The following is a 14,080-nucleotide window of genomic DNA, read 5'->3' as shown; positions in this document are numbered from 1 at the left end:
GTGGCACATTCATTGCCGTTTCCAACTGTAAAAGCCCAGGAAGCAGAATCTCCCCAGGACAGATGAAGTTTTATAAATCCAAAAAAAAAACCTCTCTAAAATAGAAACGAACCAACAACGGGACGATCTATTCACAGCTGTAGCTCAGATCACATGAACATCTTCTCTCTCCATCTGTAACATCCATAGTGAGGTTCTTGCCTGCTCTTCCAACTACGGGCCCCAGAGCACTGTTTGTACAGTTTAAGGAAATGAGATGATCAAGAAGGCGGAAGACGCAGGCTTACCTTGGCAACACTCAGTGGCTTTTCACCATAGCTCTTCAAATCCCAGCGCCCTGGTGGTACAGTGGCCTTCTAATTATACCCAGTAACACCTGATGCAATCCTAAGGGAAAAGCCCATGCCAGCTGTCTCAATTAGTTCACGTAGCCCGTGGCTTCCTGCCCAGGCAGAGGTGGCAGGTTCCCCGGTCTGTGGTCAGAGCTGCACCAGTCACCCCCAAGGAGCCCCGCCCCTTCTGAGCACTTCAAAACCTTCCATGGGCTCATTGGGTCCAATGAGTGCCGCTGCCCCAGAACAGCCTGTGAGGAAGAACCACGAGCAGCTGGTCTTTCTCTGCCCCTAGGCCACATTGGTCCCAATACCCCTGTGCCACCAGAATGTTTTCTCATGGGGTTTTGGTTTACCAACATGGATGGTGTTTTTCCTATGTGAGCCTGGCCGAATTATTAAACCTTCAAGCTAACTCTACCAGGTATTTTGCTCTGCCTTGCAGCATTTGTCTGCAAGACAAGAAACAGCTGGGCCTCTGCTCCCTGGTGCCATCTATATGAGCCAAGGCCACCATGCTCTCAGCCTTGTTGGTTTTGTTTTGTTTTCCAAATAGTGCTGATAATACCTGGCCCGTGAGATATTATGGAAATGAATGATAGAATGGGTTTGAGAAATGGGCACAGAATTGATTTTCAATAAATGCTATTTCCCTATTTCTTTGTTTATTTTTTATATCACTCTAGTTGATTCTGCTCTCAGAGCCTCTTCCACGTGCTACTTCACTATGAAAACTCAGAGGAGAGAAGAATGATGGAGGCGATGGGGAAAGGACCCTAACATCCTAAGTGGTAAGATGTCGTTTTGGACTCCACCATGCAAGGGAACAACAGGACCAAGAAGATTGCTGAGATGACCTCAGGAGACTTTCTGGTCCAGCTAGACAGGTGAGCCACTGGTCACCCGCTTTCAAATCCATGGACCACGGGGAGCCAATGGTGGGCTACCTCCTACCTTTGTGTCTGGGAACCTTGGGGGCGTGGAATTCAGACAGGCCTGCTTCTACCCCTGGCCTGGGACCACAGTCCACAGTCTCAGTTCCCTCATGGAGTTTCTTTCTTCGGATTTTAGGACTAAGCCAATACTTGCTGTGATTTCCTGGTAAGAAAGAGCTATTGGACAAATGTCATAGCAACAGAGTTCTTGGGTTCTAAGTCGCCTTGGAAACACTCTGCTTCCTTTCCCCAAAAGGTTTTGTGAGAATAAATGGATTGATGTATAAAAATTATCTATTACAGTATTTAGAATTTAGTAAACCCCAAATAAGTGGTGGCTGATGAGACTCTACCTAATCTAATCTTTAAAACTGATTTGTCTTCTTCTATCTTTGGTAGCAAAGGGCCCAGAACAGTGTCCAGAACTGGCTGTGCTCAGTGAATCATAGCTATTATTAGTTTATCATTACGCCTCCTGAAACTTGAACGTTGGACCTACACATTAAATGCAAGTTGAAAGAATCCCAAACTTCTTAAACTTATAATTTGACAAGTTAGGGATTTGAGATGAGATTACTTAGTCTTGTTATTTCAATTCGATTATTATAACAAACTTCTGTAAATGTCTGCTCTGTAGTAAGCACACACTAGAGCTGGGGGGTAGAGATATAAACCCTCCATTGAGGGACTCAGCATAAGGAGCCTGGGAAGGGCATCCAGTAGACAATTAGAATAGGGCATGGTAAGTGAAGCCATGAAAGCCTCCACAAGGCACTGTATTAGAACATGGACAGGGGCAGTAACTCCTTCAGGGATTATTGGGGGAAGTCACCAAGGAGATAGCCTTGAACCTGATTTGTGACTAAGACTCTTACAAACTCTTAGAAGCAAACACCTAAGTAGAACTTTTTACTGAACAAGGAACCAGTTATGCTGACTGAATTATGTCTAATGTTTTTATTACTAGGGACTAAATAAGTGACCTTCGGACAACTATTACATACTTGGACCTGAGGATACAGAGAATATAGGGGGGAGCAGGAAATCCACCTCCCAAAGAAGACAATCCATTTTCCTCTGACTCAGGCTCATCTATTTAAGGTCGGAGCGAGAGGGGAATATGACAGTTTGCAGGGAGAAGAGGTTCAGGGCAAGCTGGCTTTTGTGTGTTCTGGAAAAAAACTTCATCTTTCTGTTCACCTCCAACAGACAGGGGTTGGGGGGGGGGCAAAAAAAAACCAGAAATGGATTTCAGCAGTCACTCAGAAAAGAACAAGGAAATGACTTTGCTCTTGGGTTGCAGATGTTTGAGCAGAAGTGAAAGTTAATTTCAGCCATTTTCACCCTCACAGAGTCATAGAATCCATGAGAAAGGCAGAAGGGAGGGGGGAAAGACCCAGAGGAGAAGATGGGAAGTACTGAGATGTGTTAGGTGAGAAAAGGGGTGTCCTTTTTAGACACTTTTGTTAGAGAACCCCAGTGAGAGCTCTCAGGGCTGCACTGAGACTAGACCCCAGCACTGAAATCCCCATTTCAGTGTTCAGCCTCACTGGCTTCCTCTTTATTTTTGCACATTTGAGGTAACTTATGCAAAATTCAGAGCTCTCCTTCCATGTGTGTTTACCAACCTCTGACACCAGTACATTTCTGATCCAAATCAAAAGCTGTGGGCAATAGAATATTTGAGTGGAAGACACATTCAGATAACCCAGTCCAAGGAATGGTGGTGTGAGAAGTTGATCAATTTCCATCTAAAGAAAATAAGAATATAACTAGACAAAGTTGTCAAAACCAACCATTTTAGGGCACCAGAAAATGACCAAAGGCAGACAAAAAACTGAGAAGTGTTTAATCTTGAAAAACTGCTGTTACATCCAAATGGCCATGAATCTGTGGTCTTCTTGAGTAGGGGTTCTATCCCGCCCCCATCCCTTAGCTTGGGTGATGAGAATCACAGCTTTTTCAGGGAGAATATTGAGCTTGTTTTGAGCTGTTAGTGAAAACCAGCAGCTTTATCAGCTGGAGGTGACAGAATTGGTCTGGGATGGGGAGATGAAAACCTGTACTTTTATGTTACGGGTCATGGAATCAGTTCTCTACAGGAAGTGTAAAACTGCAGCTTTACCAGCTTAACCTCTTAACAGTTATAACCTCTGTTCAGAGGGGGTAGATGAGCACCCAGAAATGCAACGGGGGAAATCCTAGAAGTTAAAGATAATAAACTACCCATACACCCCTGACTGACTTCTAAAGTATGCTTGAGTCACTGAGATCTGAAAGAGTGTAGCAAAAAATGGAAGCCAAGGGAAACTGTAGGACTTACTGTAGATGTGAATTTATTCCTCCAACCACACAACTTGGGCAGCAGTAAGTGGAAGTTTTACATGTTCAGGGGCTTTGAGCATAACTTCTGTCCAAATAATTGCCTGACCATTAAACACTACAGAAACAAGTGATACACTTAGAAAACAAGACTAAAAAAACAAAGTAAAATACTAAAAATAAAAACTTCAAAGTGCTATCAGTGGCTAGACACCGTGGAGGAGACCAACTTTGCAATTAAAGTGCAAATAGGTTAGTAAAACAAGTAACAACTTTCAGGAAAATAAAACACAATTCAAAGTCACTACAGTGTCCAATTTTCAACTAGAAATTACTAGACATACAAAGACACAGAAAACTGTGATGAGAAGACGTCAACAGGTCCTGATTCCAAGCTATTATAGTTATGTTCAAGGAAATAAAGGAGAATATGCTCAAAGAACTAAAAGAATTTATGTTAACAATGAGTCAACAGAAAGGGAATCTCAACTGAGAAATGGAAACTATAAAAAAGAATCAAATGGAATTGCTAGAGCTGAAAATGACAAAAACTAACATTAAAAATTCACAAGAGGGCAGCTGGATGGCTCAGTTGGTTACAGCGCGAGCTTTGAACAACAGGGTTGCCAGTTCGATTCCCATATGGGCCAGTGAGCTGCACCCTCCATAACTAGATTGAAGTCAATGAGCTGCAGCTGAGCTGCCAGAGGGGTGGCTGGATGGCTCAGTTGGTTAGAGTGCCAGCTCTTAACAACAAGGTTGCCAGTTCAATTCCCACATGGGATGGTGGGCTGCACCCCCTGCAACTAAGATTGAAAATGGTGGGGCCGGCCTGGTGGCTCAGGCGGTTGAAGCTCCATGCTCCTAACTTCGATTGAAAATGGTGGGGCCGGCCTGGTGGCTCAGGCGGTTGAAGCTCCATGCTCCTAACTTCGAAGGTTGCCTGTTTGATTCCCACATGGGCCAGTGGGCTCTCAACCACAAGGTTGCCAGTTCAACTCCTTGAATCCTGCAAGGGATGGTGGGCTCCGTCCCCTGCAACTAAGATTAAACACAGTACCTTGAGCTGAGCTGCCTCCCAGATGGCTCAGTTGTTTGGAACGTGGGCTCTCAACCACAAAGTTACCAGTTCGATTCCTCAACTCCCACAAGGGATGGTGGGCAGCACCCCCTGCAACTAAAGACTGAACATGGCACCTTGAGCTGAGCTGCCACTGAGCTCCCAGATGGCTCAGTTGGTTGGAGTGTGTCCTCTCAACCACAAGGTTGCTGGTTCGACTCCTGCAAGGGATGGTGGGCTGCGCCCCCTGCAACTAGCAATGGCAACTGGACCTGGAGCTGAGCTGCGCCTTCCACAACTAAGACTGAAAGGACAACAATTTGAAGCTGAACGGCACCCTCCACAACTAAGATTGAAAGGACAACAATTTGACTTGGAAAAAAGTCCTGGAAGTACACACTGTTCCCCAATAAAGTCCTGCTCTCCTTCCCCAATAAATTCTTTAAAAAAAATAAAAATGGTGACTGGACTTGGAGCTGAGCTGCACCCTCCACCACTAGATTGAAGGACAATGACTTGGAGCTGATGGGCCCTGGGAAACACACTATTCCCCAATAAAAAAAAAAAAAAAGAAAAATTCACAAAAGGGGAGAGATCCAAGATGGTGGAATAGATAAACACTGGTGTTGCGTTCTTCCACGAACGCATTAAAATTACAACTAAATTATAGAACAATCAACCTGGAGAACCATCTGAAGTCTAGCTGAACAGAAGTCCTATAACTAAAAACTATAAAGAAGAAGCCACGTCGAGGCTGGTAGGAGGGGTAGAGATGCAGAATGGGCCTCACATCTGCATGTGGTGGTTTAGAATCAGGAGAGATACTTTGGCCACCTTGGTTCCTCCCAGAGGAGCGAGGCACCCCAGCCCCTCACACTGGCCTCCACAGCCCCGAGTACTGGTGCCAAGAAGAGGAGTCCACACAGCCATCTGGCTGTGAAAAAACAGTGGGGATTCCAACCATTTGCATGGATGAAAGGCTGCGGGAAAATCTCTTAAACTGCCCACTCACAGATTCACTTGCTCGCAGGCACTTACCTTGGGCTCTAGTGGAGGGATGGTGACACTGGGGGCCTTGGAGACATGAAGGGGGGCAGACTAAGGTGTGTGTCTCCTGAGGTAGGACTGGAGGACAGTAGACATTTTCCCAGTGAGAAGTCCACCTTTTGTGCAGCTGGTAGGTTGGCGCCATCTTTCCTGTGTTGAGCCTGCCCCCTCCAGCCAAATCTGAATCTGATTGGCCCAGTGAGCTCTGCGGCTCTGCCCTGCTGACTCACTGGGACCCAGCCCCAACCAACTGGTACACTGCTGGAGACACTTTCTCCACTAGCAGCCAGCCCTGCCTGCATTATACTCTTTCTTGGAAAACTGTCAGAGTCTGGCAGGCCCCAGGTGGGTGGCAACTAGCCTCAGTGTTATCTGAGACTTTTGCTGAGTTGCTCCAGCCTCAGTACTGGCACCAACCAGAATTTACGTTAACTTGATGACCACAATTCTTCCTATTCTAGTGTCTCCCTGAGCTCCTGCCTCACTCAACTCGTGTACAACACAAGGCATTATCAGTGGCTGAAACTTAAGGGAACTGGCAGGTGGCAGCAGACCTTGGGGTGTCCTGGCTCTTTGCAGACCTACCCCAGGCCTGGGACTGGTGACACCAATCCTCAGTTTACAGTGTGGGCTCTTCCACACGCCTCCAGGTCCAGTACACGCAGGGAACAACTGTGGATCACTTTGTAGCTCCTACCAGGTAGTCCCCAGCCAGTCACAGGCTGTGGCTCACCTGGGCCTGCACAGAGCCTCTCCCAAGAGGTCCGAGAACCAACATACGTGGAGGGTGGCTTCAGACCACAGCAGAGCAGAGCACCGCCCAATTAGCCCCACCAGGGGCACACACAGAGGATGGTCTCAACAGGCACCAGAGTCTGCTAGGGTGAATCCCACTCAGTGGTGTCAGCCTCACACACAATAACCCCTGAGCCGTGGACGTGGCCAAACCTCACAAGTACAAATTGGTAGTTACAAAATAGTCATGGGCATGTAAAGTAAACCATAGGGAATATAGTCAATGATAGGGCAATAACTATGTATAGACCTAGGTGGGTACTAGACTAGTCAGGGGAATCACTTCTTAAATTATATATATGTGTCTAAACACTGTGCTGTACACCTGAAATTAATATAAAATAATATTGCATGTCAACTGTAACTGATAAATTTAAAAGGGGGGGAGGAACGGGGAATAAGAGGCCCAAATTTCCAGGTATAAAACAAATAAGTCATGGGGATGTAATGTACAGCATGGGGAGTATAGTCAATAATATTGTGATAATGCTGATGGCATAATACGGTGTCAGATGGTGGCTGGACTTATGGTGATCACTTCTTTAGGTATATAAATGTTGACTAACTATGGTGTAGCCCTGAAACTAATATAATGTTGTATGTTAGCTATATTTTTAATACAACTCTGAAAAAAAAACATTACTAGACATGAGGTTCAACAGCAGATCTGCGATGGCAGAAGAAAGAAGCTGTGAATTTGAAGATATAGCGATGAAAGTTATCTAATCCAAAGAAAGAGAGTAAAAAGAGTGAAGAAAAATGAACAGCTTTAGAGACCTGCCAGACAGTGTAAAGTGTTCAAATATAAATGTAACAGAAGTCCCAGAGGAGAAGAGAAAAAGGCACTTGAAGAAAAGAGAAAAATTACTTGAAGAAAAAAACAGTTGAAAATTCCCCAATGTTAGTGAGTAACATTGGCTTGAAGGGGCAATGCTACCGTCTAAATGTTTATCTCCCCCCCCCCCCATTCATATGTTGAAACCTAATGCTCAATGTGATGGGGTTAGGAGATGGGGCCTTTGGGAAATGATTATTAGGTCGTGAAAGTACAGCCTCAAGTAAGTTGGATAGAAATAAAATCTCTCAGTTCTGCTTCTCTGGAAAAGAATTAGAATTAGTGTCCTTATAAAATGGGCCTGCACACCTCCTTCTCTCTTCCACGATGTGAAGTTAGAGCAAAAAGATAGCCAATTAGAAAGCAGATCCTAAGCAGACACCAAATCTGCTGGCACCTTGATCTTGAACTTGCAGTCTCCAAAACAGTGGAAAATAAATTTCTGCTGTTTATAAGCCACCCAGTCTATGCTGTTTTGTTACAACAGCCCGAATGGACTAAGATCAGTCCAGAGACTTAATGAACCTTACATAATCTAAGCACAAAGAGAAGCAAACCTCGACATCATGGTCCCAACACTAAAAATCAAAGAAAAGAGATAATCTTGCAAGCAGCAAGAGAAGAAATGATGCATCATATTTATGGCAACAATACAATTAATGGTTGACATCTCATAGGAAAAACTGGTGCCTGGAAGGTAGTGAAATAATATATTTAAAGTGCTAAAAGAATAATAAAAAGAGAACTGTCACTTAAGAATTCACTGTCTGATAAAACTATCCTTCAAAAATGGAGTTGGTAATAAATATTTTTCCAGATAAACAAAACTGGACAGAATTTGACTTATACGACAGAAAAAAACTAAAGGAAGTCTTCTGGCTGAAAGAAAATGATACCAGATGACAACCAGTTCACAGAAAGGAATCAAAAGCCCTAGGAATGTCAAGCATATAGGTAAATAAAAATATATATAACAATATAAATACCGGGGGTGCCAAATAATGTATACACATTTTAAGAGATGTTATCTATGTATTACTTTTCAAAGTTGAATTGAATTGTGTAGCAATGTGTAGTCTTTTGACATCCCTCAAAAGATGGCGTTCATCAAATGAATGCTAGCGTCATTCATTGTATTACAATTTTAATACAGTTTTTTCCTTTTTAAAAATGTGTATACATTTTTTTGGCACCCTCTGTCTATATCACCTTTTATTCTCTTAATCTTTTAAAACCACATGATTGCTCAAAGCAGAAATTATAACGTCATACTGTGGGGTTATCACCCATATAAATACATTTGACAATAATAGCACAGGAGGCCTGAGACATAGAGCAATAGTAGTACAAAGTTTATTTTTGTCACTAAAAAAATCGGTATTAATTTAAAGTAGATTGTGGTAAGTTGAAGATGCTTATTGTAATCCCTAGGGCAGTCACCAAAGAAAAAAAGTTCAAAGAAACTTAGTTAAAAAGTAAAGAAGAGACGTGATCTCAGCAAGTTAGCACACTAGGGAGTCCCAATACTTGTTCCTCCCACAATAAAACCCCCAAACAACAAAAGTAACAAATAAAGAACTACAGACAGATGAAAATAGGGCCGGGAGAGCTCTGGAATGCAATGATGGACTTGTTGCAGCACAGTGGAGAACAAAATCCAAGGATAGCTTCATAGAAAAGCATAAGAACGATCTTACCTGGATCACCCTATCCCCCACTCCTACATAGCTTGGTGCCAAGAGGGACCCTCTACACGTGACCTCCCCTCTACATAGACAACCAAAGCTTTCACCACTGACGACTCCCACAGTGTTTGCTGGTGCTGACCCCAGCTGACCCCAGGACTCTTCCTTGGGTCACCCAATTTTATTTTCTTGTTGGTATTTATAATTAGCTAAAGTTAACATTGTTGGTTGGTTTACTTAATTGTTATTGCCTGCCTTTGCTCACTACAATGCAGGTACGCCCCACAAGAATGGGCCTTATCATTCTTGTCCATCACTCTATCCCTGCCCCTTAAATAGTTCTTAGCACATCCATGGTGCTCAGTCATAGTTACTGAATAATTGAAGAAATTTCCATCTGGGTCATATCATCCCTATTTTATAGGGTTAAGAGAAGGAAAGAGGTTTGTTCAAGGCTGCAAGCTGGCGAGCAGTAACACCAGGATAAGGTGCCAAGTATCCTGACCCACAGTCCAGTCTTCTTTTTGTTCCAACTCTTGGCCTCTTAGAAGACTCTTCCCTGATTTCCATTCCACAGTCCCACTAATGACTGGTTTGAGTTGAGAGCAGATGTTCTGGGAGCTTCAAACACTGAAGGCTGAGCTGCCACAAATCAGACTTTCGCAGTCATTTAAGGAGATCAACAATGTCTGCAGCTTGGCAACTCTAGGCCCTCTCCAGACCTCCCGAGGGGCCACCCTTGCCTGCTGGGGCCCACTGCTGGTGAGTCATGGCTGAGTCAGCGGAAGCTCTTTCCGGGCTGAGTGCCCAGGGGCCTGGGCTCACACAGGGCAGTAGCTGAAACTGAGTTTGAGCTGGTCACTCAGTGGACACAGACTACAGCCCAGGAGCACAAAGGAATAGGTATGGGCTAGGACGGGGGAAGGGGAGGCATGGTGGCTGTAAGGGCTGGGACCTGAAGAATTCTCCCCAGGGAGGAAGAGGAGGCTCCAGAAGACCTTGGAGCCCCTTAATTCACTGGGATCAGGGCCCAAACAGCTGCCACCACTACCTGAAATACTTCACTTTAACTTCATTTACAGATCGCCCTGTTACCTTGTTCCATAAAAGGACGGCAGTCTACCTAAAAAGATGCCCACCTACAAGACACCAAAAGAAAACATTTTTAAGTCGATGGAGGGTGATGAGTCAAAGGGGTGAATAAGAGTAGAAAAGTAGGATGGAGCCAAGAATGAAAAGAGTAGGCCCCAAGCCTGTCATGAAGTCCTTTCTACTTGCCTAGGAGGGCCACACACTTGGCTCTGAGTTTTCTAGAACTCAGAATGAAGAGCATAGTACCACATCTCAAGAATCAGTGTCCCTAAGACAAAAGCCAGCAGCTCAAAGAAGCCTAGTTCTCCTGAGGCTGAGGTCCCAGAAAAGTCCATGCAATGCTCCAGAGTGGTCTGGTGGGTCACTGCGTAAGGTAGGACATAATCTGCCCCCATGCTCCTCACAGAAGCTCAGGGCTGCTTTCTGTAGTGCACCATGGTCAGTTCGGGTCCCACCAAAATGTGGCAAGGCCCAGAGAAAACAGAGCAGGCAGAGGAATCAACAGAGCCGCCTTTGAAGCCCCTGTCAGCCTTGGGTGCTGGGTGATACAGGCCATGGGAAAATCATTTTAGTTCTCTCGGCTTCAATTCCCTCATCTATGAAAACAAAATAATACTCTCACAGAATTTCTGTAAGGATTAGAAAAATTATATTGTCACTGTTATGGACTGAATGTTTGTGTCCTCCCAAAATTCCTATGTTGAAATGTGATGGTATTAGGAGGTGGGCGTTCGGGAGGTGTTTAGTCATGAGGGTGGAGCCCTTGCGATGGGATTAGTGCCCTTATAACAAGCAACACAAGAGAAAGCGTTTCTTTCTTTCCCATGTGAGGACATAAGGAAAAGGCAGTTTGTTAGGAAATAACCAGGAAGTGCTGCTCTCACCAGGCACCGGATCTGTAGCAGCTTGATTTCAGACTTCCAGCCTCCAGAACTGTGAGAAATAAATGTTTAAGCCACCCAGTTTGTGGTATTCTGTTGTAGCAGCCCTAGATGACTAAGACAGGTACCTATATATTTTAAGCTATAGTCATTAAAACAGTGTGGTATTGGTTGATTCAGGAGTAGACAACTAGATTAAAAGAATTGAAAGAATAATTTATATATATATATATATATATGGAAATAAAGTGTATTGAAATGTTGCCATTTTCAACTAGTGGAGAAAGAATAAATTCAATAAATGGTGTTGGAGTACTTGGGCATCCATAGAGAAAAAAAATAAATTATACTCGTATAGTTATGAGTATAGCATGCTCGTAAATATACTCCAGGTATATTTGCGGTATATACCTGAGGTAGCATTCTCCCCCACCACACACACAAACCCAGACCATCAGGAGTTGGCTTGGTTAATAATGGGTAAATGGGTCCTACTGGTTGGGATGTAAATGGTTACATCAGTATAGGGAGGAAAATCTGTCAGTACCTAGCCAAGAGGAAAAGGCCCAGTAACACACGAGGTCACCTGTAGGGACCTACTTTGGAGAAGCTCAGGTAAAAGAAGATAACACTGCACTCCTGTTACTGGAACGATGGCAGTGTCCATCAGGAAGGGCGTGGGTCACTGATGTGGCTCAGATCCATGGGTATCAATATCAAGCGCCTACTGGAAAAAGGCACGTAGCAGGACAATACACGCAGGATTACACCACTAGGAAAACATGCAAGTGAACAAAATAAAACTGTGTGTGTGCGCTTCATATAACCATGGGTATAGAAGTAAAACCACGAATAAGGACAATACACCCCAAACTCATAGCAGTGACTATTTCTGGGGAAGTGGGGAGGGGCAGCGGCTGGTCAAAAGGGATTTAGCCTTACCTGTAATATTCTAATCTTTTAAAAAGAAGAATTGATTTAGTTACAATTAATATACTTTTTAGGACAATAGGCAGTATGGAAAAACTTAGAAACAAATATGCTGAAATATTAATAATAGTTTGTTATGGGTGATGGGAATATGAACGATTGTTCTTTTCTTTTTGAACTTTTTGATTTTTCCTTGTTTTTCAAATGCCCCATATCTGCAAAGAAATGGGACGAAAACTAAAACCAAAGGCTCCAAAACTTTTGTCCCTGGACTACCCCAGGAATGGGGCTCTGTGGTGAGCAGACAGGCCAGGGGCTGGCAGGGCCAGGCCCAGCGTCTTCCGTGAGAAGACCCAGGCTCCCTTGGTCTCTCCAGCCTCAGTTCTTCTCCTCTTACGCCTCCCAAGAGGTGAGTCTTTACTGCTTTGCCCTCACAGCACCCTTCCCCCGGCCCTTTTCTTTCCCACAGACTGTGGCCTTGCCTTAGCGCTGGCCTCCACATTTCAGCCCAAACAGTCTTCCAGACAGCACACACAAGAGAGTTTCTGGCCTATCCAGGGCCTAAAGCCAGAGGGGCCTAAATTCTCACTGCCTTGCTCAAGCCATCAGGAAGGACTAACGTGCCACAGAAATGAATTCAAGGCCCAGAAATGCACTGAGACCGGTCTTCCCTTGCTCTGCCCCCACTTGGTGCACACACATTCCAGATACTCAGGGGTAAACACCTCAGCTTGCCTGGACCTTGGGGAAAGGTGGGGTAAGTCGTGGAATTTCCCCAAGTGGTATCTGATGAATGGAAAACATTTTAACGCACCTTGCTCCTGGAGCTCCAGGCTGGAAGGGGATGACAAGTTCCGGCAGGTGACCAGCTTCCCATGTGAGCTGCAGACACACCAGGGGAAGTGACCTCTGTCTCACCTCAGCCTCTTCATCTGCAGAAAACAACATTGCAAAGTTTGCCCCTTGCTGACAAAGAACATGGAACAATCTATTACCCTGTGTTAGCTCCTTAGGAAAGACGAGGGATCACACAGGCCCATTCATGACGGGGAGAGATCCCTTTTTGTTTTTTTGTAAGTCAGTGTAGGGGGGCCCGTGGTGGCCAGATCACAGCTGAGGTGAACTAGGGGGGCCCTTTCAGGCTCCTTCCTAGGATGGGAGAGGACAAATGGCCCAGCTCTCAAACTACACACCCCATCGCCAGCGCCCATCTAGAACATTCCTGGCATCCCTGGCTTGTGTCCCTCCCCTTTCTTCTTTAGCAAAGGAAACAGCACAAGAGTTTATAAGAATGTGTGCTCACCCATTTGCTCGCTTATACAAGCACCATTGACTAGGTACCCGCTGTGTCCCAGCCCTGGGTGGGGCACTGGGGACATTTTCAGGACTAGAAATGAATGAGACACCATCCCTGGCCTCACAGGGCTTGGACTCTTGTAGGAGAGAAAGAAAAGAGATCGGCGAACTCAGGGTTAATTGTTCGAGTAGCGGTTCGCCCCAGGTGAGATATGAGGGAACACTCATTCTAGTTAGAGGAGTAGATATTGGGAGGAGGAGAGAGGGAAATTGAATCTATACATTTAAGGGAAGATTAGAGAATCTATGTATTCTAGGACCTGCAAGTAGGTACAAATTTGATCAGATTTATTAAACATTTCTCTACTCTCTTCTAACACTTAAGTCAGTCACACAACAATTATCTAGCCCAGAACCTAGTATTTTTCAGGTCCAAGTTCTAGATGTATCGGTGTTGGCATGTTTATATGTGAATGGGTTTTTAAAACTTAATACTGCTTCTGATTGCAAGAAGCCTTTTATAAAGACGTAGTTCAGAAGGACTATGATGTTCAAAATATGGATCTTAACTGTATTTTAAACTTAGCTTCTGCCTGATTTCTTTTTTGCCTCCATCTGATTTCTTTAGACTCTGAAGTCCCAAGGCCTGAGCTGTTTGTATGGCTGGATTTCAGGGTAAGAAGGGTCAATTGGGGAAGGGGTGGAGGTTGAGAGGATTTTATACAGTCACTCTAAGATGCTATTCTCTCCCAACTGCCAACAGTTGATTTTCCCCCCTTAGAAAACTTCAAAGATAATCCAACCCTTTCAGTGCCATAAGCCCTGACTTGCAAGGATGCAGAAATGCCCCTGGGGGAATCTGGCTCAGAA

The 14,080-nt window shown here is 44.5% G+C and overlaps 1 protein-coding gene across 1 annotated transcript in view; it reads right to left on the bottom strand.

The window, feature by feature from the left end:
- Nucleotides 1-13,110, bottom strand: part of BLK (BLK proto-oncogene, Src family tyrosine kinase) — a 67,311-nt gene extending 54,201 nt beyond the window's left edge. The window contains exon 1 of the mRNA XM_081076846.1: nucleotides 12,729-13,110. Within this exon, the coding sequence (XP_080932972.1) occupies nucleotides 12,729-12,862 (134 nt within the window). The 5' untranslated portion in view covers nucleotides 12,863-13,110. The remainder of the gene's footprint in view (nucleotides 1-12,728) is intronic.
- Nucleotides 13,111-14,080: the final 970 nt, after the last annotated feature.

The sequence above is a fragment of the Rhinolophus hipposideros genome (assembly GCF_964194185.1).
Source record: "Rhinolophus hipposideros genome assembly, chromosome: 16".
NCBI classification, from domain to species: Eukaryota; Metazoa; Chordata; class Mammalia; order Chiroptera; family Rhinolophidae; genus Rhinolophus; species Rhinolophus hipposideros.
Note: the sequence above shows the minus strand (reverse complement) of the source record. Positions and strands in the feature narration are given on the sequence as shown.